Genomic DNA, 27,745 nt, shown 5'->3' with positions numbered 1-27,745 from the left:
ATCAATTTTGGAAGCCTTCTCCACAGCCTCAGGTCAAATGCAGTGTTCCCTTGTGGGTCAGTGCCTTTCAGCACAGAAAATTTAAAATTCTCAGCATCCAGGGTTCCAGCATTCCCTGTTCTCATGGACTTTTTGTTCCTTTTTGGGTTTTTACACCAGATGTTCAACATGGTGTTCAGTGGTCGATACATCATCCTGCTGATGGGGCTGTTCTCCACCTACACAGGCCTCATCTACAATGACTGCTTCTCCAAATCCCTCAACATGTTTGGTTCCTCCTGGAGTGTCAGGCCCATGTTTAATAAAGCCAACTGGTCGTGAGTAAAGCCTTGGTAACTTTGTAGACACAGTGTGTTGGTTTGGAAAGCCAGGTGTTTGCTGAGGAAGGCAGGAGCCTGCCCTGAAATGGAGAATGTAAACCCCTTCCCTCCAAATTTCTATAAATTTTAAATTAAGGGGAGCTCTCAGGCAAAATATATGGGAGCAGGAATAACAGTTCTTTAATAGGGAAGAAAATAAAAGGATAAAATAAACAATGCAGTACACTAGAACAACACTGCCAGAGTCAGAACCCAGCCTGACACCCTGTGGGTCAGGCTGTTGGCAGCAGAACCATTGGAATTGTGGCTCAGCCCTCCTGCAGTGCCAGGGCTGGTTCTGCTGGAGCAGGGATCCTGGAGAAAGGTGCAGTCTCTGCCTCTGAAGATCCAGGGGAAGAGGCAGCTGCTGCTCCTCTGGGAAATCCAGTGCAGAAGCTGTGCTGGTGTTCCAGAATCTCCAGATCATATCCAGGCAGGAATGCTTGGCTGGTGTTCCAGAATCTCCAGATTATATCTGGGTAGGAATGCTTGGCTGGTGTTCCAGAATCTCCAGATTATATCCAGGCAGGAATGCTTGGCTCCTCCCTCTGGGCTCCCATCTCCCAATGGGATGCTGTAGTTCTTATCAGCCATGCAGGGACATTCCATAGCTGTTATCAGCAGATGTCTCCCCCAGAGGGAGGATTGGGTGTGGAAGAGATAAGGAAATCTGCCCACTGAACAGAAGATAACTGCCACACAATGGCAAATAGAATAATACATCTTGCCTTGCAATCTGGGACACACAGTGAGAAGCAGGTGGCTTGTCCTTCCCCATTGTCCTTCCAGCTCAGGAAAGCAAAAATTTCTGACATCTGTCTCAAGTAGATTTGGAAGAGGGGTGTAAATATGCCAAGATTCAAAACTGCTTTTTTTTTTCCCAGAAAACTTACAAAGATGCAGTTTCTCATCTAATTCCCCACAGACTTTTCAATATTACTGTCTCCTGCACCTGTCTTCCTTGTGACAGAGTAAAAAAAAAATCAAGAAACAGGGCTTTATTCATTTGGGAAAATCTCTAGAACCACCCAGGTTCTACACCCATGAAGTTCTCTCAATTTAAGCTATTCCTTGCTCTCACCAGGGAAGAGTGTTAGTTTTTAGAGAAGGAGGGTGGTATTGCTGTTGTTAATGTTTTATAACCTTGTTCCCAAACAGAGATGCTTTGCTGGAGACCACCCCCCTGCTGCAGCTGGATCCTGCCATCCCAGGGGTGTTTGGTGGGCCCTACCCCTTTGGCATTGACCCAGTAAGAGCTCCTCCTTCCTCTGCAGCCTTTTGGGCAAAGTCCTGTGTGTCAGCAGAAAGAAAAGCACCTGTTCACTGTTCTGTGAAAGATCCTCCAGCCCAGCCATTCCCTTAGCAGGTCCATCAATGGTGGGAATACTCCAGAATTATAGAATTCCTACTGAGATGCCAAATTTGGGATAGAGACCCTTGTTTTGACGTCCATTAAAGGCTGCTTTCTCACCCTTTCTAACCTGCAGTCCTTAAATCAAATCTGATTAGCCTTGAAAATCACTTTCTGAAGTTATTTTCTTACCTTGGGGAAAGTTGTTAATCCCTTTTTTCGGTCACCCTTGAAAATTTACATTTCCCAGTGATTCTGTCACTTTGTACCTGCCTGCCTCAACACCTCTGCTCTTAACTCTGCTTGTAATATATGACAAACCTTGTGTGGGTTCCACAAAGTGCAGGAAATCAGAGTGTGTACTTGTTCCTTTAAATGGATAATCATATTCTCTCTATTAAGGATACAGCCTCTTTTCTCCTGCACCTTTGAGGTACCATGAAAACAGGTTTGATTCCTACTCAGTGGTGGGCTCAGTTACTGTCAGGCTGTTCTCAGCTGAAAACTTGTCTGCTCATTTCCCCAAAATAGGACAAACACATTTTTTAAAACCTGCTTTTTCAGCCTCACACTTCCTGACTGGTTCATACTGTTTAGCTTAAAGGGAGTGTTTTCCTTCTCCTGTTTTCCTTCCCCTGGTATCTGACTAGGTGTTGTTTTTCCACAGATCTGGAACATTGCCAGCAATAAGCTGGCTTTCCTCAATTCCTTTAAGATGAAGATGTCTGTGATTCTTGGCATTTTCCAGATGCTCTTTGGTGTGGCACTGAGTCTCCTCAACCACATGTAAGTGCTTTGCTCTGGTTTTCTCATGGCTTTGGGTGTTGTGTGGTTTGGGATACCTCCTGATGGAAGGTGCAGCTGTCTCTGGTTGTGTGGAATTGTGCCTGCCAGGCAGTTCCTGTGCTCCAGGCCCAGCTGTTGTTGAGCTGCTGAGCCCCTCCACTCTCTTCAAACTCTTATTAAAAGCTTTTGCCCTAATTCTAACCAAATCTAATATAAACTTTTTTTTTTTTCTTCCCTGTAGCTATTTTAAGAAGCCACTGAACATATACCTTGGATTTATCCCAGAAATGATTTTCATGTCCTCCCTCTTTGGATACCTTGTTATTCTCATCTTTTACAAGTGGACAGCCTATGATGCTCACACATCCAAGGAAGCACCCAGCCTCTTAATACACTTTATTAACATGTTTCTGTTCTCCTATGAAGACACCAGTAATAAGATGCTTTATAGTGGGCAGGTGAGTGCTCTTGCTAGGACAGAATCAGAGATGCTTCGTGCTACTGGAGTGTTTTATTGACCTTGTCATAATTTGTGAAATCAAGCATGAAACATCTTTCCACTGTGACAGAGCATTTCTGAAGGCTGACACTATGTAATGTTGAAGAAGGAAGGAATAATCCCTATACCAGGAAATTTTATTTGTCTGACCATAAGTCAGCTGTGCCTTTCGAACATGTGGATCCTGATTAATTGTGGAAAGCAATTAGGAATCTTGTCCCATGTCTGCAATGTGATTCCTCTCAGCCTAGCTCAGACACCAACTCTATTTCCTCCCAGCAGTATCAGACATCTGCCTAATTCTCATTTTCTGCAGGATCTTTCAGATTTTTCCCCAGCCTAGTGCAGTCTCAGCAGTAAATGCTGTGCTGAGTCAGAGGTGGCAGCTGCAGGCATTAAGTGCTTAATTGCTGTTCCCAGAAGAGAGGGAGGTAGAGGAGCATCCCCATGCTGGGAATTCAGTCATTCTTGCTGGGTTCTGTGTGTGTTTGAGCAGGGGCTGCAGCTGAATCACCTGAGGTTTGTGTTTTTTGCAGAAAGGGCTCCAGTGCTTCCTTGTGGTGGTGGCCTTGCTGTGTGTGCCATGGATGCTGGTGGCCAAACCCCTGGTCCTTCGCCAGCAGTATCTAAGGAGAAAACACTTGGTGGGTGATTCCCTTTTATATTTTCCATATGAGAACTGTTTTTGGTTGAAAAGCTGTGTTCTCCATCCTGAGCTTGGATTCATGGATTCACACTGCATTGAAACCTGTAAAGTGTGTTTGCATATTCCTGGGCATACCAGCAGGTGGGTGTTACAGAGACAGAGTGTTGCCTGCCTGCTTCCCAGATCTGGATCCAGCATCAAACCTGCTTTTAAAAACCCCTTATGTTGGTAATGATCAGAACAGTGTCTCTGGCTTGGGCTTTGGTAGCTGGTTTAGGAACAGCCTCACTGGCTGCTGGATGCACTTCTGTGGCTGGCAGTGGGAAACAGAGATGGAATTGGCTGGCAGATTTCTCAGCTACCTTTGTTAAAGCAGCTTGGATGGTTAAAAAATAACAATTCAAAGAGACTTGGAGACTGATGTGAGAGGCTGTGTGCTGGGGTGCTCTGTAGGTTTCCAGCTGTTTCCAGCTGTGTGTGAGATGCAGGAACGTGGCACTGCAGAGAAGTGCGAGCGCTCCCTGCACGCTGCGAGGATGTGCAGCGAGTCCAAGATCAGCTCAGTTACAGACACTCCCTCTCCCTTCTCTGACCACCTTTCATCCTCCCATGTCCCCTCCATTCGTTTCCCTTTCTCTTTTTGTTTTCTTCCTCCTCCCCTCTCTTTTCTTGCATCCATCCACCCCCAGGAAGGGCAGCCCGAGGAGGCCCAGGGCAGCACGAACGCGCAGGCGCTCGAGGCAGCAGCGGCTGCAACAGTGAGTGCACTTCAAACTCGCCTGATGCATTGCAGATGGGAGTTGGCTTTGTGTCTGGTTCTTATCAAAGGAGCATGGAATGTATCTGAATTTCATAAGGGAATGGCAAGTGCACCTTTAGGGTGGAAAACCACTTTCTCTTGGAAAGAGCAAAGTTTAGCCAAATTGATACATTCTGGATGAACACCCAGGCTGGAGGATGGTAGTTGTGCGTGCACAGAGACACTTCCTTGCAGGAGTGCTGCTGAATCCAAGCTGCAGAGCAGCACAGGATTTCCTGCTACACATCCCCCCCATGTTAAATTCCCTTTTTTTCTTCTGCTTATCTATTTGTTTAAGACAGATCAGGATTCTTCTCAGTGCAGCATTTCTGTTTGCATTACATGTCCCCAAACACACAGTGATGTGATGGCCTCCAGCAACTCCATGTCAGTAATCATTGGATTTGTGACACATCTGTCCTGTACACACTTTGACCTAAAATTATTATAGAATGGTTGTGCACAAAAAAAAAAAAACTTCTTGTTGGCAGTTGTTTTGACTTACATGTTTCTAAGTTTGCAGATGGCTCTTTGCTGCCAAAGCTTTCTGCTGAGGATTGTGGGAGCCCCAGAACTTAGTCCTTTCCCCTATTTCAGCTACCTTTTAGTTCTTTCTCCTGTTTCAGCTACCTTTTAGTTCTGAATCTGCCTGGCTGCCTAGGAGGTGTGAATCTCACTGATTGTGTGAAGCACATCATGCTCTCCAGGTGCCAGAGGTGCTGGGAGGGATGTGTCAGCTGCTTCTCTCATGACATTGTGGTCTCCTCACAGAAATGTCAGAAATTAAAATGGATCTTTTGTGCAGGGTCCATCCAGCATATGAAATGCATCTCCATCAGGAAGCTGTGAGGGGAGGCCTTGTGTGAAGGGTGATAAGAAGGATCAAGTAAACAATTGGAGCTGTTGGAGCTGTGTTTAGGTTGGCTGGGTTACAGGGAATGGATATGAGTCGAGTGTGAGGGAAAGGCTGCTCAAGTGCAAGTTCACACAGGCTAGAAATACATAAATAGAATATTGACAGCAGTCACCAGTGACTTGTGGTGTTTCAGAGATACTGAAAATCCTAATAAAAGCATTGTCTTAGTTGTTAATATGGAGGGGAGTTTAAATTTTCTTTGTTTTCAGAGCATAAACACCTACCTGGATTTGTTTCTAGAAACCTGGCATATCTGGCATTTTGAGCATATTTATAATTCAGCCTAAAATAAAAGCAGGCTTCTAAGGACAAAGGAGGTAGAAGAACTCAGAGAAGCTGTTCTGGTCTGTGCAAGCACCAGGTCATGGGACCTTCAGCCTCTTTTGTCTGCATGGGCATCCCTGGACTTCTGCAGTCCAGATGTGGCAAGTCAGGTCACATCCTGTGTCACAGGTGACCCAAGACAGCACTGAACCTGGTCACAGGGTTTATTTCAATGTGTGATGTGTAGTTTGTCTCTCTTGGGGTCAGACTCAGGGGTCAGGTGAGATCTGCTCCCAATTTCAGCATTTCAGCTCAGTCTGTGTGTTGTTCTTTCCCCTTTGGAGTCCTGGAGGTGCAGCTGAGGGTCAGATGCTGAATGTCAGAACAAATATCTCTAAAAGGACCTGCTTGCACAGCATAGAGTTTCCAAGCAGGGGAAGATATGGTTTTCCATGCAGTGTTGGTGTGCCTGAGGCTGGTGGGAGTAAATGTGTGTGTGTGTTTGTGTTCAGCTCCATGACCTGCTCCAGTACCCAGCAGTGCTGTGTCCATGCTGGGCAGGATGTGGGGCCAGCAGATGTCCTCTGAGAGGTGTGCCTTTCATGTCCTCATGGTTGCAGTTACACTGTAGAAATGTACCAAGGATTCACTCAGACAGATTTTTTTTTTATTATTATTTTTTCCCCAGCCCCAGCAGGAATCAGCACCTTTCCCATCCAAGCTGGGAAATAGAATTCTACCTGCCTTAATCTGGGCCTTAATATTTAATATTTAATATTTAATATTTAATATTTAATATTTGATATTTAATTTTTTTTTTCCTCTATGAGCTGCTGCTGCACATGGAGTCATGAGAAACCTGCACTTTTGCACTAAAACCCAAACAACACTTTGCTCTTTCTTTTCTGCATGTGTCAGGGCACGCACAACTTTGGTGGGATCCGGGTGGGCAATGGCCCAACAGAGGAGGATGCTGAGATCATTCAACATGACCAGTTATCTACCCATTCTGAGGAGGGGGAAGAGGTAAGCACCTGAGCATCCTCGCTCTCAGGGCACTGCAGGCAGCAGGATGAGCTCACTGGGACTGGATTTATTGTTTCCAGGCTGTTTAAACAGCAGCATTCCCAGTGAAGTGTGTTCTAGCAGTTTTCTCACTCACTGTCTCTTGGTCACTGCCAGGACTCCAGAAAAAAGCAGCATAATTTGTATATCCTGGGAGATGTGGCTCTGTTTGTCCCCAAGGTGTCTCCATCTCAGGGGTGCACAGCACTACCAGGTGCCACATCTGCTTCTCCCATGCCAGTGGAAATTCAGGGGCTGCATTTCTGCAGCACTGAAATTTTGTTCATATATTCATTTTGACTGCTGGGGGTAGCATTAATTACTTCCCTTTCCTCTGGGAGAGGAGAAAACCAGTGGATCTCAGGTAGCTGGGGTTTGTTCTGATGTTTTCTGATGCCTCTGAAGGACTGCAGCAGATCCTGCCTCTGCAGTGCATGGGATGTGTTACTGCTTTCTGTGGCCTGCCTAGGAGGGAATTGCTGAATGTGTTCATGATTCATGTGATCAAAACACTGCACTAAATGTAAATTTGTGTTTTCAAGCCTACAGAGGACGAGGTGGTAAGAGCACAGCAGCTTTGCCTTCATGTGTACCTGGGCCATTTCCCATGGGTGTAAAACGTGCTGAATGGAATTTGTTATGTCACAGCATCTTGTTTTCCAAAAGATCTTGCTGTTTTCATGTTACAGGCCATTTTTAATTCATACACACATACATCCACAGACTTTTAATGACTTCATCTATACAGCTTGTCTGTCTGATCCCCTGTCTGCAGATTGTTCCCAGTTACCTGGGAAACTGTTCAGCTGGAGGTCTGAAACTGAAAAGTTTTCACTTCTGAGCCTCCAAAGAAGCTTTTTTTTTTATGTTGTGGCTTTCTTAATTCTGTGCTGCAGCAAACTGTTGAAAGAGATTTCTTCCCCTCAATCTGCCATGTTAAGGATGATGCTGGTTGACCCAGAGAGCAAATGCAGCACAACCAGTCCAGTTTCATGTAGTTCAAGAAACTGAACTGGCCAGAGGCTCTGTGTAGAAGAGAAGCTCCATTCTGAGAAACTGCTCATTCATAAGCACTTGTAACAAGTATTTAAAAAGTGGGGGGTTAATACTGATGCAGGATTGAGTATAGGTTTCATAACTAGCAGGTGTAACCAATTTTACTACCAAAAAAAAATACAAATGGCATGAAATCAGAACAGCTTGACCAGGGCACTGCTGCTGAAAATTGTGCTGGGAGTGGTTTGCTCAGAGCTCTGCTGTGCACAGGCCTGTGTGGAGCAGGGGGAAGGGGAGGGGAATGGGGCTCCTGTTCTGGTGTCTCCCTGAACCTGGGGAAAATGTGGCAGCCCCCAAGGACTGTCCCACAGCAGCCCCAGTGCTCCCACTCCTGGCTCAGTGGTTGCTCTCCCTGGCAGTTGCATTCAGCTTTGAAAGGTCATTGTTTAAACATTTCCCACATTCCCTCCTGCCTCCTGTGTCCAGAGCTGGAACCCTTGGCTGGGGCAGCTTTTAGTGAAGAACTTCACAGCTCATGTTCTGTGGAGAAAGGATTAGGATTTTGACAGCTAATTTAACTGAATTGTTGGAAATATTTATTGCCTTGGATATACTAGAGGAGAATTAAGAATATAAATAGCTTTGTGTGCATGCCTAGAGCATTAGTCACTGGATGTATTTAAAACATCATGTTCACTTAAATCTGAGCAGTTTCTGAAGCATGGATTAAATCCAAACTGCAGGGAATGCTTTCCCAAGCTGCAGGATAAGAAACTGCCCTACATTGCAGACATCCTTGTAAATTCTTTTATTATTGCAGAAAATTACCAAAGCACAGAGGCTTTGCCAGTGGACAGTACACAGATGTGACTTCTTCAGGGTAGCTTCATGCATTATTTTTGCTTTCCAAAAGGGCAGGTTCATGTCTTGCAGAATGCTCCTCCTGTAGCAGAGGCACACACAGCACAGCTTGGGGCACTGCCTCCCTCCTGCAGGGAGTGCACACCAGCACCACCTTCTGCTGAACAGTCTTTTCCTGGCTAAGCCCGCGGATGAATTTGGAATATCTGACTATAAGAAAACAATATTCACCTCACAGCATTTGTCATTCTGCAAAACCTGTCAAGACAAGTTTCGTTTTTCATTTGTGGCCCTGGCGCGCTAAACCAGGAGAAGACAGTGTCAGTGTGCAGTGTCACACACAGTGTCCCTGGTGACAGCAGCAGTCCCCCTGCCCCTGTCCCCACCCAGCCCATGCCCCCAGCTCCTCTCTCCTCTGTTCCTTTGCAGTTTGACTTTGGGGACACCGTGGTGTACCAGGCCATCCACACCATCGAGTACTGCCTGGGCTGCATCTCCAACACGGCCTCCTACCTGCGCCTCTGGGCCCTCAGCCTGGCCCATGCACGTGAGTGTCCCTCGGGGAGTGGGCTGGCAGTCTGTCTGTCTGTCTGTCTGTCAGGCCTCCCAGGGCTCCCCTGCTGCACTGCTGGGTGTGCATTCATTACTAATCAAAGGTGTCTCCCACGTTGGTGAGGGAGAGAGAATGATGCATCTGATTCCATGGATGTCAGAAGGCTAAAGAATTACTTTATACTACTACTACTACTACTATTATTATTATTATATACATTTATTATTCTATATTATGTACATTATATACATTTCTAAACTGAACCTGCCAAGCACTCACTCTGCACACCCTGCACAGAATCTCGTGGCTGTCAGTGACAGTCCTGACACACACACACACACACACACCTGGCCCTGACAGGGGAAACAAATCACCATCACTGTGGGTAAACAATCTCCACATTGCATTCTACTTTGGCACAAACACAGGCACAGCAAATGAGATAAGAATATTCTTGGGAAGAATTGTGCCTTGCTTTTCTCTGTCAAGAGAAATGTGAGGCTACACACCTGTCCCTGATAAGCCAAGGAAATAAAACACCATCACTGTGGGTAAATAATCTCCATATTGCTGGCACAGCAAGTAAGATAAGAATTGTGTTTTCCCTTTCTCTGAGGTTCAGAGAATGTGAATCTCAGAAATCCTTGGGAAGAATCATGCCTTGCTTTTCTCTGTGAAGAGAAATGTGACAACATGCATTGCCCAGGAGCAGTGAGCTCCACACACCAGGGTCTGCACCCACAGCTCTGCTGAATGGGAGGAATGGAGTTAAAATCACAGAATAAAGCAAAGAGCTGCTGAGCAAGGACTCTGCCCTGCCCTGTGTGGCAGCTGGAGGCAGTGTCCTGACACACTTGGCTGCAAAAGCTCTTGCCCCTGTTCATTTTCCACCTCATTGTAGCAGGGGTTTCCTTGACTTTAGTTTTTATTTTAGCAGTGAACACCCCCTGTCCTGCTGACCTGATCCTCTCCCCTTTCTCTGCAGAGCTCTCAGAGGTGCTCTGGACCATGGTGATCCACATTGGCCTCAGTGTGAGGAGCCTGGGGGGAGGCTTGGGCCTCTTCTTCATCTTTGCAGCTTTTGCCACGCTGACAGTGGCCATTCTGCTGGTCATGGAGGGGCTCTCAGCCTTCCTGCACGCTCTGCGCTTGCACTGGTGAGTTACTGGCACATCCAGAAACCTGGGGAGCTCCTCATAGCAAGAAAACTGATGTCAGCTGTACTGTGCAGAAATGCCATCTTCCAGAAGGCAGAAAGTCTTAAAAAGGGTCAGAAATTTCAATTCTGTTTGTAGTAAAACACCTGTCCCAGTTGTTGTTTGGAGTTTTATAGCTCTGCTTAGAAATAAGCACTAAAAGATGAAAGCTTAGGGCCTAAAGCTTTGGGACCAGGGGCTGGGGAGGCTGTGCTGGTTGGAGCAGTGTGCTTTGTGGCTTGCAGCAGAACTTTCTTGTTCCATTTCTTGGTCTTTCCCCTGTTTCCTGTGTTTGTTGTTGTTTGTGTGCAGTAGCCACTGACTGCAGGTTCCTCCTCGTGCTCCTGTTCATTGCTATAAAACCTTGCCCTGGACAGGAGTGGCTCTGCCTTCTGCCCTTGGGGATGGCTGCAAGTTTTTGCTGGTCTTGCTTTTAGAATTTGCTTTTGCAGGCCCTTTCCTGTCATCATTAAGCTCCTGTGTATGCAGCCAGCAAAGCAGAAGGAATTACTCTGCTCCCAAGTATGGAAAATATTCAAGAGTTTTCTCTAATCCATGTGTAGGAGCTCTCATTGTTCCAATTCAGATTCCCTCTTAGTGCACTGGTGGGGTCAGAGGAGCAACTGGGAGTAGGATTTTCTCAACCTGAAATGCTGAAATGCAGGAGAGTCTGTGCCTCCCTGGGGTTCAGGCTGCTGATTTCCTGGGGCAGGGGGGTTGTGAGAGCAAAGGGAAGTCTCTGAATATCACAAGAAATACTCTTGTCTGGCTTAAATGGGAAGCAAAAGTTGGGAGCACTCTCTCACAGTAATTCTGTAAATGCAAAAGGAAGCAAGTGCCTCTAAAAAAAAAAAGAAAAAAAAACCCAAAATAAAATCAGCCTTTTTGCACTTTTCCCCTGCTTGTGGGGAAGGAAAGCTTTGGCCTTTTGCCCTCTGCCTTGGCAGCTGGTGAGGTGCAGGCTGGAGGGTCCTGGGGGTGCAGGCTGGAGGGTCCTGGCACCTGGGGGTGCAGGCTGGAGGCTCCTGGTCACCTCTCCAAGTGAGCCAAGCTGAGCGTGGGGTGAAGCCATCTTGTGCTGAGGGAGCTGGGGGGGCACTCCTGGAAATGGCTGCTGGATGGTGCCTCTGTTTTTCCTGGCATCCAGCCTGAGCCCTGCAGAGCAGTCACTCAGAGCTCCTTGCTGGCTGCCCAGAGGTCCCTCATCCTGACCCTGCTGCCACAGGGACAGCAGGAGCCCCCCAGACCCTGCTGGGCACTGAGAGCAGTCCAGGAGGAGCAGAGGGCAGCAGTGCTGTAACTCCACATCTGCTGGGTTTGCTCTGCAATTCCTTGAGGATTAGAGGATTTCCAAGCACCAGCAGGGGAACAGCTCTGAGCAGCTGCTCTAGACAGGCTCCATGGAGCAGAAAACACATTTTTGGGGAGGTTTCTGTCTTGTGTTAATCACAAATTGCACCTCCTGATATGGCTCAGACACCTGGAACCAGGTGTGAGCTGGAGATAATGGTTCATATTTCCCTAAAGGGCCTCTGAAAAGCCATCTGTGTGTGTGAGTGAAATGGCAAACAGGCAAACCCAGGGCAGCAGCAGTGAGAGCAGGGATCACTCTGCCTGTGCAGGGCAGCTGTGGGACTGGAGGGCTTGACAAAGTCCTGTTTTCCCTAAACATTTGTCTCAAACCTTCAAGCCTTTTCATGCACAGGCTCTGAGAGAAAAATCTGTTCAGGCTCAGAGCCCAAAAAGCAAGTTGAAGGTTCTATTTCAGACTGCAAGTGATCTGCTGAAATGATTTTGAGGTTGCTGGGTGTTGGTTATCAGAGGGAGGCACCTGCAGGGGTTCCAAAGAGCACACTGTTCACATTCCTTTGTGCTCTTGAGCTGAAAACAGGCTGTTCCAATGGCAGGTGCTCCCTTTTTAGGAAGAGGAAGGAAGAGTGGAGGTCAAATTCAGCTGTCCTGGGAGGACCAGATGGGAATTTCTGGCTGTGAGAGAACCGTCACCTATCAGGAATTTGAGGTGTGGGTGGTTCAGCCTTCCTGGAAAGGAGGAGGAATTGAGAATGTGTTTTACTGGTCAGGGAATTCACAGGTTGTTCCACATGCTGTGCCTGGCAGTCCCAAAATGAGGGAGGTTTGGTTTGTGCTTTTTCAGCGTGCATTCTTGGAGCAGGTTGGGCTTTTCTGGGGTGGAGGCAGCCCTCTGGGTTGCTGCCAGGATTGCAGGGTGTGAATTTGGGCTGCACTGCAGCTCTGTGCATGTCTCAGCTGTCATGCTGTCAGCTTCTTTTGCTGTAACCCTTCTGAAATACATCACCCTTCTGAAATATTCAACCTTTCCATTTATTGCTTTTCAGTGATGTAGTTCCACGTGAACATTCAGATTAAAGCAGTTTCTCCCTTTTTAAGCTACTCACCTGTTCTAATGTGAGCCAGAACAGACTGTGCCCAAAAGAAAAGGTTTGTAACTATTCAGGGAGCTGTTCCTGAGAGGTATGGGTGTGTTGGAGCTGCATCCCACTCTCGGTCCAGTGGTGGAGTCCAGCTGCTCACCCACCTGCCAGGATTTGATTTTCCTTTGCAAATGCCCTGAGCCAGGAGTCACCTGCAGGATGGAATATCCCAGACACAGATATGGTACCTCTGCTTGTTTTGGGAAGGAGTAACTGCAGCAGCCTCTGCAAAGACACCCCAGTGAGTTCTGTCTGCCACCCTTGAGGTGTGCCTGGTTTACACCTGACCCCAGGCTCTGGCACCTTCAGGGACACAAACACAGAGTGGGAATTTGCAGTTGGACTGGGTGACAGTTGCCTTTTTTGTCTCCTGCTCATGGGACTGTGTGGTGGTTTTGCAGGGGTCCCAGGAGGAGGGAAGAGATGAGAATCTTGACTCCCATGTTTCAGAAGGATGATTTATTATTTTATTATATAGATTATATTAAAAATATATACTAAAACTATACTAAAAGAATAGAAGAAAGGATTTCATCAGAAGGCTTGAAAGGAATGGAATGATGATAAAATCTTGTGACTGACCAGAGAGTCTGGACAGCTGGACTGTGATTGGCCATTAATTAAAAACAACCACATGAGACCAATCAAAGATGCACCTGTTGCATTGCACAGCAGCAGATAATTATTGTTTCTGTTTTCCTCTGAGGTTTCTCAGCTTCTCAGGAGAAAAAATCCTAATGAAAGCATTTTTCATAAAATATGTCTGTGACAGGACTGGGGCTGCCTGGTTTTCCAGTGTCAATACCCTGACTCTGTGTGGTTGGAAAGAATGACAGCCTGACAAACACTGACATTATTAATGCAGAAAGCTCAGAGAGGCTCTCCTGGAGCACTGGGGCTGCCAGAGGACTCCTGGGCTGTTTGCTGGTAATGCCAGTGTGTGAATCCTCTGCAGAGCTTGCACACACAGAGGGCTCAGCAGTAACTGGGGCATGATACAGGCAGTGAGCCTGGCAACAGCAGAGCTTCCTGCTGGGTTCTGGGTGTTCTGGAGACACAGAAAACCCCACTCCCCATCCACACTGATTATTTAAATACACTTTTCTGGCTAGTTTTCTAACCTTAGAGCAGCCTCTCTCTCTCAGTGTCAGGCCTTCAGTTGTAGCCAGCTGTAATGGAATGTCCAAAGGGAGGGTTTGGATGCTGAGGCCAGCTGGAATTGTGAATCATCAGGGTTAACATGTCAGTCACAGTGAGCTTGGGTGACTCACAGATCTCAACCCTCTGCCTCTCATTTCCCTTTGCTTACAGAACAGTTACTTAGTCACAGGATACTTATGGAGATTATCAGGGTTCCTGAAAAACTGGAGCATGTTGGCAAGGAGCCCTTCCTCCCACATGGAAAATCCTGCTCATCCTGGGGATCCCTTGGCCTGGGAGGCAGCAGAAGATACAGGCTGAAGCTGGTTTTCCTGAGCATTTCCCTCTTGGGCTCTGTGGGGAAATCACTTTTTTGCTAGCTGAATCCAGCAACTCTGGAGTTTGCCATGGTTCCCCATTTGGGGAAAAATAATTCCAGTTTGTCTTTTTTTTTTTCTTCTGAAAAAAACCCCCTTCTCCTGAACTGTGTTAAAGGCTCCCCAGTTTGCTGTCACTTGCTGCCTGCAGGGACTTGGTGCAGTGGGAAGTGTCTGTGAAGCCTGGGCTTGTTTTTGCTGGGAATCAGGGGGATTAGCTTTCCCTGTCCCTGTTTGGCTGTGGCTGACTATTGGGCAGTTCTCTGGAATAATTCTTTTTTTGCTGCAGTTCATTAGGGGCAGCAGCAAATGGGGCTGAGCTAATGCTCCTGGCGGGCACATCCCAGTGTAAATGTGCTGCAGGGAATCAACAGAAATGCCTGTGGGGAGCCTGAGCTCAGTGTCACATGGCTGGGGCTTCATTGTGCTCATGAAAAAGGGAACTTCAGCAGCTGCTGTAGAAAATGCTGTCTCTGCTCCCCGTGCTTCCTGGGGCACTGCGGTCAAGGCCAGCCTTCTGCTCCTCTTGCCATTTTTTGTCATTTGTGCCATTTTTTGTCCCTGAGGGTGGGATTGAAGTCTCTGGGCAGCTCCACACGTAGATGGGGGGGTTGTGCCAAAAGATACATTATGTTATAATACCTCTTTTTTTTCTCTTTAAAGCTTTTTTCATCAGTAATCCTACTTTTAATGGAGTAGGATTACTACTCCCTACTTCTAATTTTTCAATTTAGAGCTGCCTTCCTCATGAGTAATCACTCTTCTGTCTCTTGCAGGATTGAATTCCAGAACAAGTTCTACACTGGCACTGGGTTCAAGTTTCTCCCTTTCTCCTTTGACATCATCCGTGAGGGGAGGTTTGATGACTGAGGCCCCCCACTCCAGCAGTGTTCAATGTTGTGTGTGTGAGACCCCAGCACCAAGGGTGTGGCTGTCCCCTCCTCGTGTGTGTGTGTAGTGACAATAATTTATTGTGCAGCACCCCTGAGCGTTACCATGGCACCCCAAAGCCAAAAGCTTTGACGTTCAGGGGTAACAACACTGGATCACAGAAACTTCTGGTTCTTTAAGTTTACTCCCAAAGGTACCAAGTGCATGAGGTGTCTGTTTGGTGTGCAGTCGTGTGCTCCCTGTGTTGTGCTTTCCTTGGCAGCTGATCAGGGCAGAAAAGAAATGGCAGCTGTGCTGAGGGGACAAAAGAGCTCATGGAGAAAAGGTCCAAGGAGCAGAGTGAGGGCTGTTCCCCCTCTCATTGCTGGAGGCAGTGGTGAGGAGCCCTCATGCACTTGGGACTCAGCTGCCTGACGTGGCCTGGGGCAGGATGGGGAGGGATGAGCCTTGGTGCAGACTGTCACTGGCCACTGGCAGTGACATTTCTTGGGCTTTTTGGTTTGAAACCAAAGCCCTCGAGGCACGTCAGGTAGTGCCTGTGTGTGCTTGGCATTGCTGGAGGCAGCTTTTGCTCAGGTGGGTGTGCCAGTGACTCACGTTGTCCTGTGCACTCTCTGGGGAGCCCTTTCAGGGAGAGCAGTGGCCCCATCTTGCCAAACCAGCCCCATGGCAGGGGGGTCTCTGTGGTGTGTCCCTGCATTAGCTGTTGCTTTCTTTCCTGTCTGAGCTGTCAGTATTTCCTTGCACTCCTCGACTCGATGTAGCTGTAGCAGCAGTGGGTGTGTCAGTGCTGTGTGTGACTGTCGTGTTCCATTCCTGCAGTGGAGCTGGGTGTTTGTGTAAGGACAGATTAGAACAATAACAAGACTCATTAACCTGGAAGCAAGGAGGAAATGTCTCAAGGTGCCAGGCTGCTTAAAATTAGGTGAGAAGGTTATGTGTACTGCAGTACTGTGCAGTGGGGCACAGGGAGCCTTGTGCTGCACCTGGGCAGGCCCTGGGCACTGGGGGATGTGCTGGGCATTCACAGAGGTGTCTGCAGACTGAAGGGTCAAATCAAAGCGTGGCTGCAGGTGGAGCTTTGACACTGGCCCTGCTGTGTTCTGCTGCCTGGATGAAACACGTTGCTGTCACTGTATAAATTAAATGAACTCCACAACAAACACACTGTGGCCTGTTTTCTGCTGAGGGGCTCAGGGGCAGCCCCTCATCCCTGACCTACCCTGAGCACAGAGCTGCTGGGGACAGCTGGGACCTCAGGCATTTCTGTCCAGGATCTGTCACCTCCCTGACCAGAACCACGGGGTGGGCAGGGCTGGTTTGTACAGCGAGACCAGCGTGACCCTGGGCTGTGATGCCTCTGTGCTTATCCTGAGCAAAGGCTGGGCCGGGGCCGTTTATCCCGGGGCCTCCTGCCCTCCCTGATAGACCCAAAAAAGTTAAACAAGTTTTCTTGTTTAACCCGGGTGCTGTGGGTACCATTGCACAGGCGCTGGGGGTAACACGCTCTGCGTGCCCGGGGCTGTGCCCTGCTCCTGCTTTCCCCGCTCCCCGAGGGCTGTGTTTGCTCAGCCCCTTCCTGCCGGACAGGGTATTTATTTATTTCCACGTGTGCGGGAGCAGCGGAAGGGAGGGTTCTGCAGGGGTTTGGCCATGGTGTGGTTCACGGTGTGTTTCCCATCTCCCGATCTCTCCGGGAGGGCGAGGAGCCGCACTGAGCTGCGGGCCCAGCCTCCCGCACCTCTTGGATGAGGAACCGGCTTCCTGCCGGTCCGGGGGATGCTTTTCCTGCAGCTGGAGGTACTAACGGGCCCCGGGAACGTTCTCGGTCCCCTTTCACCATTCTCCCGTGCAATCACAACATTTCTGCCCGTTTCCCTGGCTCTGGGCTCACAGCCCTGGAGCTGGCAGGACACCCCGGCCCGCCGTGGGGTGCACTGGGGGTGCTCGGGGAGCCCCGAATTCCCGTCCCTCCTCTGGGTTCCGTCCTGGAAGTGTCTGCGGATTCCCCCTGCGGCTGGGAGAGACCCGGGCAGCCCGAGCCCGTTCCCGGCGGGGTTCGCCTGGGCGGCCACGGCCGGGACGCTCCGGGCGGGTTCTGCTGGCGCTGCCGGGACGCTCCCGGTCCGGGGCGCCGGCGCTGCCCGGTCTCGCAGCGCCCTCGGCCGGCCGGAGCGGGTCCCGGTCACTCCCGGAGCCCCGTGCTGATGGATGGGCGGGGCCGGCGGCGGGCGGGGCCGTACCGGGACGGGCGGGACCGGCGCAGGGGCACGCAGCGGCGATGGCGGTGCGGCGGGGACCGGAACCGGGGCTGGGTCCGGGACCGGGGCTGGCGCTGCCGTTCCTGCTGCTGCTGGCGGCCACGGCGGGGCGAGCGGGGGACGCGCGGCAGGAGGAGGCGGTGCGGGCGCTGGCGCGGCGCCTGCTCGGCCCTCGGGCCGCCGCCGTGTCGCTCTCGGTGGACCCGGCGCTGGCGGCTGGCGGGCCTGACATCTACCGGCTGTGGTCGCCTCCCGGCACCGGGGTGGCCGTCGCCGTGGAGGGCTCCAGCGGCGTGGCGGCGGCCGCCGGTCTCTATCGCTACCTGCGAGATTTCTGCGGCTGCCACCTGTCGTGGTCCGGGGCGCAGCTCCGCCTGCCGGAGCCGCTGCCGCGGCTGCGGGCCGAGATCCGCGCCGCCGCCCCCGGCAGGTAACGGGGACGCGGGGCCGGGCGGCGCTCACGCCTCGTTAGCGCGGGACAAGGCGCTGTTATGTAACGGGGGGCCCGGGGGGCGCGGGGGGCCCGGGCGCAGCCTCCGCCGCTCCCGCAGGTACCGGTACTACCAGAACGTCTGCGCCCAGAGCTACTCCTTCGCCTGGTGGGACTGGGCGCGATGGGAGCGGGAGATCGACTGGATGGCGCTGAGCGGCATCAACCTGGCACCGGCTTTCGCTGGGCAGGAGGCGGTCTGGCAGCGGGTGAGGACCGGGCCGAGGGGCGGCGGGGACCGGGAGGATGGCGGTGGGGAGCCGTGGGACCGGCTGACCTCCGGTTAACCACCGGTGCAGGTTTACCGTAACCTGGGGCTGAACCAGTCGGAGATCGACAAATACTTCACGGGCCCCGCGTTCCTGGCCTGGAACAGGATGGGCAACCTCCGCCGCTGGGCCGGGCCGCTGCCGCCCGCCTGGCACTTCAAACAGCTCTATCTGCAGGTACCGGGGCCGCCCGGGGCAAACCCTGTCACCCCCGGGCCCTCCCGGCCGAGGGGAGCCCCCCGCTCCCCCCGAGCTGCAGCAGCGCCCGGGGTCCCCTGGTGGGAACCTGGGGGCTTCTCTCCTTCTGCTCCCTCCCTCCTTCTCTCTCCCAGTACCGCATCGTGGAGCGGATGCGCTCGCTGGGGATGACCACGGTGCTGCCGGCCTTCGCGGGCCATGTGCCGCAGGGGATCCTCCGGTAGGTGCGGCCCCTGCCCCGGGGGCTCAGCCCTGGGCCCTTCCCGGGCTCTGATCTCCTGCAGCACCTCCCTCTGCAGCTTCCCCAGTCTCCACACGGGCATGGTGGTCCTGTCCTGTTCTTCTCCTGATCCCCATCTCTGCCCTCTCCTGCAGGGTCTTCCCCCGTGTGAATGCCACTCGCCTGGGGCACTGGAGCCACTTTGACTGCAGCTACTCATGCACCTACCTGCTGGACCCAGAGGACCCCATGTTCCAGGTGATCGGGACGCTCTTCCTGAAGGAGCTGATCAAGGAGTTTGGCACAGACCACGTCTATAGTGCAGATACCTTCAACGAGATGACCCCCCTCTCCTCCGACCCTGCCTATCTCTCCAGAGTCAGCAATGCTGTTTTCAGGTCAATGGCAGGAGGTGGGTCCGTGTGTGGTGCTGGCCTGGCCACAGCGGTCCAGGTGGGATAGCAGGAGCTGGGGGAGGTGGCTGTGGGCCCCATATAAGCGCAGAACCCATTGGTGCCAGATCCCCAAAACCCCCTTGAGAGGTGGTTAGTGGCCACAGGGCCTCATGAGACACCTGTGGAGAGGGTTTCACTTAGTGCTCTTCTGTCCCCAGCTGACCCCAAGGCGCTGTGGCTGATGCAGGGCTGGCTCTTTCAGCACCAGCCTGACTTCTGGCAGCCAGCACAGGTGCGGGCCCTGCTGCACGGAGTGCCCCTTGGCAGGATGATTGTTCTCGACCTCTTTGCTGAGTCCAAGCCTGTCTACCAGTGGACAGAGTCCTTCTATGGCCAGCCCTTCATCTGGTGCATGTTGCACAACTTCGGGGGCAACCACGGCCTCTTTGGCACGGTGGAGGCCATCAACCACGGCCCCTTCACAGCTCGGCGCTTCCCCAACTCCACCATGGTGGGCACGGGGCTGGTTCCCGAGGGCATCGAGCAGAACGACATGGTGTACGAGCTGATGAACGAGCTGGGCTGGCGGCAGGAGCCCCTGGACCTGCCCAGCTGGGTGACGCGCTACGCCGAGCGCCGCTACGGCGCCCCAAACGCCGCCGCGGCCGGCGCCTGGCGCCTGCTCCTCCGCAGCGTCTACAACTGCACCGGCATCTGCGTCAACCACAACCGCAGCCCCTTGGTGCGCCGGCCCTCGCTGCGCATGGACACCGAGCTCTGGTACAACGCCAGCGACGTCTACGAGGCCTGGCGCCTGCTGCTGAGCGCCGGTGCCCAGCTGGGCTCCAGCCCCACCTTCCTCTACGACCTGGTGGATGTGACCCGGCAGGCGGCGCAGCAGCTGGTCAGCGATTACTACCTGAGCATCCGCCAGGCCTTCCAGAGCCACGCGCTGCCCGAGCTGCTGACGGCCGGCGGCGTGCTGGTGTACGACCTGCTGCCGGAGCTGGACAGCCTCCTGTGCAGCCACAGCCTCTTCCTGCTCGGCCGCTGGCTGGAGAGCGCCCGTGCTGCGGCCACCAGCACCCGGGAGGCTGAGCAGTACGAGCTGAATGCCCGGAACCAGGTGACGCTCTGGGGGCCCAGCGGGAATATTCTGGATTATGCCAACAAGCAGCTGGGGGGGCTGGTGCTGGACTACTATGCTGTGCGCTGGAGCCTCTTCGTCTCTGTGCTGGTGGAGAGCCTCAACTCAGGCCGCCCCTTCCACCAGAACCAGTTCAACCAGGCTGTCTTCCAAGTGGAGAGAGGCTTCATCTACAACAAGAAGCGTTACCCAGCTGTGCCAGTTGGGGACACGATGGAGATCTCCAGGAAGCTGTTTCTCAAATACTACCCCAGCGCCCTGCGGCGCAGCTTGGCTGGGCCTGCCTGACTTTGGGTTCTGCCTCCAGAGCCTCCCCCAGAGAGGCTGGACAGAGCCCCTGCAACCTCCCCCATCTGGGCTCCTGGCCTGATGGCTGTGTCCTGGAAGAGGGGCACGGTGGCCCTGGTGGCCCTCAGCCAGCCTAGATCCACCCCTTCCCCTGCATGAGCAGGATGTGCCCCAAGAGGGGCTGGCACGTGGACAAGGGGCTGGCAGGTGGGTGGGGGCAGGCTGTGCCCCAGGGTCCCATCCCACACCATGCTCTGTGCTCAGCTCTGCCCAGCTGCCCTGAGCCTGTTCCCAGGAAACCTGGGCTGCCCCAGTGCAGCTGGAAGCTTGGTGGGACACTGCAGAGGGACAGGACAAATGTGTCCCTGCTGTGGGGCCTTGGCTGGCTAGCAGGGACAGTGATGGGTGAGAAGCAGATGGGGAGGTGGCAGTGGGCAGGGGGACAGAGCAGTGTTGGACCCCAGTGCCTGTGGGGACATGGCATTGCATGGCCCTGCCCACATTTGGTGCCTTTTGTATCATAAAAGACTTTGCAGTGTTGCTGGACCTGCGCTCCCCAGGATGGAGTTTTTGAGGCCTTTTCCACAGCTGGGGCTTGGGCAGAGCCTAGCTTTGGATGGAGCAAATACAGACTCTTTTCTCCCATGTGTGTCCAACTCCTTTGCTAGCACAGGGCTGTGTGGAACATGGGGGCAGAGGAGCAGCTCAGCCCTGAGCCTGCCCAGCAGGAACAACACCCTGCCAGATGTGTCCTGGCAGCTGGGATGCCTGGCACAGCAAAGTACAGCTGGGGCTGCGGCTCCCCTCGCGCCCCAGAGCCTCCTCCAGCAGGGAGGTCCTGGCTCAGTGGAGTCTTTATCACAGCACCTGCACGGGATCAAGGCACAGGGAGCCCCAGGCATGCGCGGGGAGGTGGGTGGAGGGGATTGAGATAAGGCAGCAGACACAACACCGTGGTGTGAGGCGGGGGGACCCCTTTCCCAGCCCTCTTAAATGGGGTGGCCCAGCTGGGCAGCGCTGCCAGGCATGGAGAGAACCACGGTGCTGATCACGGGCTGCTCCTCAGGCATCGGCCTGGGGCTGGCTGCACGCCTGGCAGCCGACGCCGCTCGCCGCTTCAAAGGTAAAGGGGTCAGCGCTGCCCGGGGCTCTGCCAGCCCCAGGTGGTCTCACCAAGGACAGGCAGAGCCTGGGGTGGGCTGGGGTGGGTGCAGCACTGCTGCCCTCAGCCACGCTCTCTCCCCAGTTTATGCCACCATGCGTGACCTGGCCAAGGGTGAGCGGCTGCTGGAGCGCCTGGGGGGCTGCTGCCCCGACACGCTGGAGCTCCTGCAGCTCGATGTCACTGACCCCTGCTCGCTGGCAGCTGCTGCACAGCGAGTGCAGGGACAGCAGCTGGATGTGCTGGGTATGGCTCTTTATGGTGGCCCCAGTGTCCTCGGGGTGGCTATGGGGACCTCTGTGGGGTCACAACCCCCCCCAGGGCACCAGGAGGAGAAACCAAATTATGGGAGGTGCAGGTAGTCCTAGGGCTGGGACTGGATGTGTTTAGCAGGACAGATGTGCAGTAGATGGATTTGGGGGTGCCAAAGGATCATCAGCAGGGAAAAACCCCTCCACATTTCTGCCTTCTTGGTGGTGTGTGGGGCTACAGTCAGGCTGACTGCAGTGTGCCTGGCAGTCTGCAATGCAGGGGTGGGACTGATGGGACCGCTGGAGACCTGCTCCGAGCAGGCCATGAAAACTCTCTTCGATGTGAACGTCTTTGGGGCTGTCCGCACCATCCAGGCCTTCCTGCCTGCCATGAAGAGCCGCAGGGCCGGGCGGATCATTGTCTCCAGCAGCATCGGGGGGCTGCAAGGTGGGACCCCCAGCACCCTGCGGCACACGGAGCTCCCCGTGGGGAACAGCTCGGGTGCTCAGGGTGTGGCTCTGCCCCCAGGGCTGCCCTTCAATGCTGTGTACTGTGCCAGCAAGTTTGCAGTGGAGGGGCTGTGCGAGAGTCTGGCCATCGTGCTGCACCCCTTCAACATCCAGTGAGTGCCGGTGATGCCACGAGGGCTGGATCCTGCCAGGGTGGGGGTACGGTGGCAGCTCATGCTCTGCCTCCCGCAGCCTGACGCTGGTGGAGTGCGGGCCCGTCCACACCAGCTTCCTGGCCAACCTGCAGCGCCCCGACCCTGAGGGCAGCGAGATGCGAGGCCTGGACGCCGAGACACAGGGGCTGTACCGCCGGTACCTGGGGCACTGTCAGAGCACCTTCCGTGACACGGCCCAGGAGGTGGAGGAGGTGCTGCCGGTCAGTCACGGCGGGGCGGGGGTGGCCGCGGGGCCGTGCCAGGGAGGGCTCTGACCTGTCTGCGGTGCCAGCTGTTCCTGGAGGCCATCGGCAGCCCCTGCCCTCCCCTCCGCTGCGCCAGCACCCAGCTCCTCGCCCCTCTCCGGCGCCTGCGGCTGAGCAGCCCTGACGGCTCCGCGTACGTCCGCGCCATGCACGACTTCGTGTTCGGCGGCACCGAGAGCGGCGGGGACCAGCCCTGAGCGGAGCCACGCCAACACCGGAACCGCTGCCCTGCGAGCCCCCAGCCCGGGCCCGGGCCCGGTGCCGCCTGTCCCCAATAAAGCCCTTTGCAGCCGCACGGCTCCGGCTCCGTCCCCGTCTCTCCGCGGAGCTCCCGGGCTCGTTCCGCCCCGCGGGGCCGCGCCGGGCCGGGCCGGGCCGGTCTCCTCCCCCCTGCGGGCGGAGCCGGGCGCGCCTCCCGCCCGCGGCGGGGCTGCCCGGGAGGCGGAGCTGTTCCGGTGCCGTTGCCGGCCCCGTTCCGGTCGGCGGCGCTTCCGGCGGGGCGATGCCGCCCTTCGCCTCGGGGCTGCTGGTGCTGACGGCGCCGCTGCCCGCGCTGCCCCGGCGGGCGGCGGGGCTGGTGGCGGCGGCGGCGGGGCTGGTGGCGGGGCCGCTCTACGTGCATCTGCAGCCGGGGCTGCGGCTGGGCGGCCCCGCCGCCGGCCCCGCCGCTCCTCCCGCGGGCCCCGCGCTGCTGCGGGCTCTGGCCGCGCTCTACACGGCGGCGGCGGCGCGGCGGGGGCTGGACCTGCGCGTCCTGCTCGGGCCCGGCCGCCGCCTGGCACGGCAGCCCCGCGTCCTGCTGGCGGCCGCCGCCGAGGCGCCGGGGCCGCCGGAGCCGGTGCAGCTCGGGCTGCAGCGCCTGGCCGCGGCCGTGTACGGCTGCCCGCCCAGCCTGCCCGCGCTGCTGCTGGGCGAGGACACCGCGGGCGGCGACCCCGAGGGGGACCCCGAGCAGGATCCCGAGGCGGCGCTCCCCGAATTCTTGGACGTGGCTGTAGGCGGCACCTTCGACCGGCTGCACGGTGCTCACCGGCTCCTGCTCAGCGCCTGCTGCCTCCTGGCCCGGCGGCGGCTCCTGGCCGGGGTGGCGGACGGAGAGCTGCTCCGCCGTGAGTCCGGGGCGGCCGTGGCACTGCGCGGGCACCGGGGCTGAGCCCGGGGCAGGGCAGGGCAGGGGTCTGGGGGCTCGGTAACCAGTGAAGTCCTGGCAGCCACGCACCCGAGGTAGCGCCATCCAGGCAGAGAGAGCATCAGCGGGGATCTAGTGGGGTCCCCATGTCGTGCCCACAACCAGCAAAGCGTACAGGTGCAGCGAGGGCAAGGGAAGGGGGAGGCAGCGTTCAAAGTCCCATCTCTTGGTCTCTCTTTTCTCCTATCTCTCGGTCTTGCTTTTCCGTCACTGTTCTGCCTCTCCGCCCTCCTGGTGCCCGGCAGACAAGGTCCTGCCAGAGCTGATCGAGCCGTACGAGCTGCGGGCAGCGAAGCTGCGTGAGTTCTTGGAGGATGTGAAGCCCTCACTGTGCTACGACATCGTGCCTCTGGCCGACCCCTTCGGCCCCTCGGTCACAGACCCCGACCTGCAGTGCCTGGTGGTCAGCGAGGAAACCCACAGGGGAGGGGAGGCTGTGAACAAGAAGAGACTTGAAAACGTAATTCTCATGCTGGAGTTACCCCTGCCCAACCTCTCGCCCTGCCTGATACTGCCTGGGGGCAAATTTGGTCTTGATTCACCCCTTCCCTCTGCTGCATACTCATGGCTGAGGCTCCCTTCTCTCATCAGGGGCTCCCCGAGCTGGCTCTGTACGAAATCCAATTGATGAAGGACCCCGAGCACAGTCAGAACGAGGAGGAGAAGATCAGCTCCTCCAGCCTCCGGCAGAGGCTGCTGGGGACACTGCTGCAGCCCCCACGGGTGAGGGGGGCCTGGGAGGAAGGGTGGGAGTCTCAGAGTCCAAGAGTTTGGAGAGGCTGCCTGCTCTGCAGGCCAGGATCCTTCTCCAGCAAAGCCCAGTTCTCCATCTGCTGCCACGGCTTTCCTCTTCCCCTCAGCGAGACCCAGCCCTGCCGCTGCGCCCGTACGTGATTGGGCTGACTGGGGGCACTGGGAGTGGGAAAACCTCCATGGCCAAACTCCTGGGGCAGCTGGGCGCCTTCGTCATCGACGCTGACCAGCTGGGCCACGCCGTCTATGCCCCTGGTGGCCCGGCCCACCAGCCAGTGGTGGCAGCCTTTGGGGCAGGTAGGGTCACTGGAGGCTGCAGGGAGGAGGAAGAGGAGGGAGGGGTGTCCCAGAGAGCCCTGGGAGTGCCCCCCTCCCTCCCCACCATGGGTTTTGGGCTCCCCAAGTGTTGTGTGCCCCATGTCAGAGCTGCTGGTGGGGAATGATGAACCAGGCTGCTGTTTGTTTGCCTGGAAAAAGCTCTGCCCTGTCCTTTTCAGGAATCAGGTGAAGAGCTGCCAGGTTAGGTGTTTCTACGTGCTGTTGAGAGCCCTGTGCCAAAGCCCTTTCCCCAACCCAGGCTTCCCACAGGGATGGGAGTTGTCCCTCCCAAACCTGTTGTGCTTCTGCCTTGCAGAGATCCTGAACAAAGATGGAACCATTAACAGGAAAGTCCTTGGGGCCAAAGTGTTTGGAAACCAGGTAAAAGCAGCTTTATTGTAAATACTTAATGCTGTGAGTGTGGGCTGTTCTCTTGTGACAGGGGTTTTGAGTTTTCAGCCCTTTGAGATGGTGACACCTTCCTGGCTGTATTTTCTGGCAGTGGCATGGGGACAGGGTGGGGCAGATTGCATCTCTGCAGATGAATCAGCAGCTGGGCTGGATCCATTGCTCTTGCCCTGCAGCTGCTGCTGCCTCCCTGTTCCCATCCCTGTCCCTGCTCCCATCCCTGTCCCTATTGCCATCCCCATCTCCTCTATACCGTGCTTTTCCTTAATCAGCTCAGAGGAACAGACCTGACAAACACAGCCAGGGGTCTCTGCCCCTTGTGCCCAGGGAGGCTCAGTGGCACCTGGCCTCTACAGGTGCTCAGCCTGTTGCTCTGCTGCTTCCCCAGCCAAGGTGGAGGCACACCAAGAGCCCCTTCAACATCCAGTGAGTGGAGGAGATCTCAGTCTCTGCTGTGAGAGGTGCTTTGCTCCACATCACAGCAAACTCCCCGTGCAGCAGGTCTCACAAAAGACATGTTCATCCAAGAGGTTCCCTGCATGAACATGTCTTTTGTGAGACCTGCTGCACGGGGAGCTTGCTGTGCTGTGGAGCAAAGCACCCCTCACAGCAGAGACTGAGAGCTCTGCTAATAGCATGGCCCTAGTGGCAGAAAATAATAGGAAAAAGCACCCTGACCCTGGCAGCAGGAATGGGAGCCTCTGGCCAGGGTGAAAGCTTTCCTTCCTGGTGCTCAGTGATGGGCTGGACCCACCTCCCCACCTTCAGTGGCTCCTTCCTGGGTGTCCCCTGACTGTTTACACCCCCACTCTCCTGGCTGGCTACAGAGGCCTTCTGAGGACCAGGGACTGCATCTCAAATCCTGCTGTGGTCCTTTCTAGGAGCAGCTGAAGAGGCTGACGGACATCGTGTGGCCCAAAATAGCCCAGATGGTGAAGGAGAGGGTCAGGGAGGCTGATGCTCAAGGTAATGAGGGCAGTGAAGCGTCAGGAAGGTGAGAGTGAGCCCAGGCACTGAGGAATGCCTTTTTTCCCCAGGGAAAGCTGTGTGTGTGCTGGACGCTGCTGTGCTGCTGGAGGCCGGCTGGCAGGACATGGTCCACGAGGTGTGGACAGCCATCATCCCAGAGGAGGAGGTGAGCAATGCCTGGGCCCCTCACTCACTGCTGGAGCTGCTCCCCAGCCTCTGCCAGGCTCCTGAGTGTCCCCTGTGTCCCTGGCAGGCCGTGAGGCGCATTGTGGCCAGGGATGGGCTGACCGAGGAGGCCGCTCGGCGCCGGCTGCAGAGCCAGATGAGCAACAGGCAGCGGGTGGAGCAGTCCCAGGTGGTGCTCTGCAGCCTCTGGGAGCCTGAGATCACCCGCCAGCAGGTGAGCTGGGGCTGCTGCAGCTCCAGGGCTGCTCTGGGGGGATGTGACAGCACCTGCAGGGCTTGGTGTGTGCTCGGGGGGATGTGACAGCACCTGCAGGGCTCAGGGGGTGCTCAGGGGGATGTGACAGCACCTGCAGGGCTCAGGGGGATGTGACAGGACCTGCAGGGCTCGGTGTGGGCTCAGGGGGATGTGACAGCACCTGCAGGGCTTGGTGTGGGCTCAGGGGGATGTGACAGCACCTGCAGGGCTCAGGGGGATGTGACAGGACCTGCAGGGAGCGGTGTGTGCTCAGGGGGATGTGACAGCACCTGCAGGGCTCAGGGGGATGTGACAGGACCTGCAGGGCTCGGTGTGTGCTCAGGGGGATGTGACAGCACCTGCAGGGCTCAGGGGGTGCTCAGGGGGATGTGACAGCACCTGCAGGGCTCAGGGGGTGCTCAGGGGGATGTGACAGCACCTGCAGGGCTTGGTGTGTGCTCAGAGGGATGTGACAGCACCTGCAGGGCTCAGGGGGATGTGACAGGACCTGCAGGGCTCGGTGTGGGCTCAGGCCATGCCTGGGTGTGCTGTTCACCATCGAGGCTGCCACAACGGGTGGATTTGGGGATGAGAATTCAGAATTCAGCCGGGAGGGAAGAGCCGTGGGACTGTGCTGTGGCTCTCCTGCCACTCGCCTCCCCGCAGGCTCTGAGGGCCGCCTGGTTCTGGTGCAGGTGCACAAGGCCTGGGACCTGCTGCAGCAGCGCCTCAGCCCCGAGCCCAGCCCGTGACGCCCCGTGAGGGCCCCGTGATGCTCCGTGTCCAGCCACCAATGCCCACCGTGAGCGGAGCAGCGTGGGACCGAGAGCACCGGCCCCGTCCAGCTCTGCCGAGGGTCCGGGGTGTTCTGCAGCCCCCGGTGAGGGGAGCCCCGCAGGGCTGAGCCCCGCTGGGTGACAGTA

At 55.1% G+C, this 27,745-nt stretch overlaps 4 protein-coding genes and 1 long non-coding RNA gene across 14 annotated transcripts in view; all 5 read left to right on the top strand.

The window, feature by feature from the left end:
* Positions 1 to 16,315, top strand: part of ATP6V0A1 (ATPase H+ transporting V0 subunit a1) — a 30,654-nt gene extending 14,339 nt beyond the window's left edge. For 3 of the 9 annotated variants that reach the window (XM_071450804.1, XM_071450800.1, XM_071450801.1), the window contains exons 13-23: positions 160 to 317; positions 1,518 to 1,608; positions 2,378 to 2,496; positions 2,738 to 2,954; positions 3,532 to 3,639; positions 4,331 to 4,399; positions 6,539 to 6,646; positions 7,228 to 7,245; positions 8,972 to 9,089; positions 10,081 to 10,252; positions 15,038 to 16,315. In XM_071450804.1, coding sequence (XP_071306905.1) covers positions 160 to 317; positions 1,518 to 1,608; positions 2,378 to 2,496; positions 2,738 to 2,954; positions 3,532 to 3,639; positions 4,331 to 4,399; positions 6,539 to 6,646; positions 7,228 to 7,245; positions 8,972 to 9,089; positions 10,081 to 10,252; positions 15,038 to 15,131 — 1,272 coding nt within the window. In that variant the 3' untranslated portion in view covers positions 15,132 to 16,315. The remainder of the gene's footprint in view (positions 1 to 159; positions 318 to 1,517; positions 1,609 to 2,377; positions 2,497 to 2,737; positions 2,955 to 3,531; positions 3,640 to 4,330; positions 4,400 to 6,538; positions 6,647 to 7,227; positions 7,246 to 8,971; positions 9,090 to 10,080; positions 10,253 to 15,037) is intronic. The other 6 variants (XM_071450807.1, XM_071450805.1, XM_071450808.1 and 3 more) reach the window with 4 other exon arrangements.
* On the top strand, positions 10,259 to 14,340 carry LOC139601638 (uncharacterized). Its single transcript, XR_011682972.1, has 2 exons — positions 10,259 to 11,252; positions 11,306 to 14,340. It is a non-coding gene; the product is annotated as an uncharacterized lncRNA (long non-coding RNA).
* A 134-nt stretch (positions 16,316 to 16,449) lies between the features above and the next one.
* Positions 16,450 to 21,065, top strand: NAGLU (N-acetyl-alpha-glucosaminidase). 2 transcript variants are annotated; one of them, XM_071450799.1, is made up of 6 exons: positions 17,395 to 17,843; positions 17,965 to 18,112; positions 18,203 to 18,349; positions 18,505 to 18,590; positions 18,746 to 19,002; positions 19,204 to 21,065. In XM_071450799.1, the coding sequence occupies exons 1-6, from the start codon at positions 17,434 to 17,436 to the stop codon at positions 20,418 to 20,420; spliced, it is 2,265 nt and encodes a 754-aa protein (XP_071306900.1). In that variant the 5' UTR covers positions 17,395 to 17,433; the 3' UTR covers positions 20,421 to 21,065. The 2 variants fall into 2 exon arrangements, with proteins under 2 accessions (XP_071306899.1, XP_071306900.1); XM_071450798.1 differs by having other exon boundaries at positions 16,450 to 18,112.
* A 381-nt stretch (positions 21,066 to 21,446) lies between these two features.
* Positions 21,447 to 23,047, top strand: HSD17B1 (hydroxysteroid 17-beta dehydrogenase 1). The gene is made up of 5 exons (XM_071450797.1): positions 21,447 to 21,828; positions 22,102 to 22,281; positions 22,363 to 22,456; positions 22,536 to 22,719; positions 22,791 to 23,047. The coding sequence occupies exons 1-5, from the start codon at positions 21,447 to 21,449 to the stop codon at positions 22,959 to 22,961; spliced, it is 1,011 nt and encodes a 336-aa protein (XP_071306898.1). The 3' UTR covers positions 22,962 to 23,047.
* Positions 23,048 to 23,245: 198 nt separating this feature from the next.
* On the top strand, positions 23,246 to 27,702 carry COASY (Coenzyme A synthase). Its single transcript, XM_071450961.1, has 9 exons — positions 23,246 to 23,873; positions 24,199 to 24,413; positions 24,545 to 24,676; positions 24,814 to 25,003; positions 25,341 to 25,405; positions 26,314 to 26,398; positions 26,470 to 26,567; positions 26,655 to 26,801; positions 27,518 to 27,702. Exons 1-9 carry the CDS (start codon positions 23,267 to 23,269, stop codon positions 27,572 to 27,574), a joined length of 1,596 nt encoding a protein of 531 aa, XP_071307062.1. The 5' UTR covers positions 23,246 to 23,266; the 3' UTR covers positions 27,575 to 27,702.
* Positions 27,703 to 27,745: the final 43 nt, after the last annotated feature.

This window comes from Agelaius tricolor, unplaced genomic scaffold (genome assembly GCF_023055355.1).
Source record: "Agelaius tricolor isolate 1412-34295 unplaced genomic scaffold, bAgeTri1.0.p SCAF_31, whole genome shotgun sequence".
NCBI lineage: Eukaryota > Metazoa > Chordata > Aves > Passeriformes > Icteridae > Agelaius > Agelaius tricolor.
This window is presented reverse-complemented; position numbering and strand designations above follow the sequence as displayed.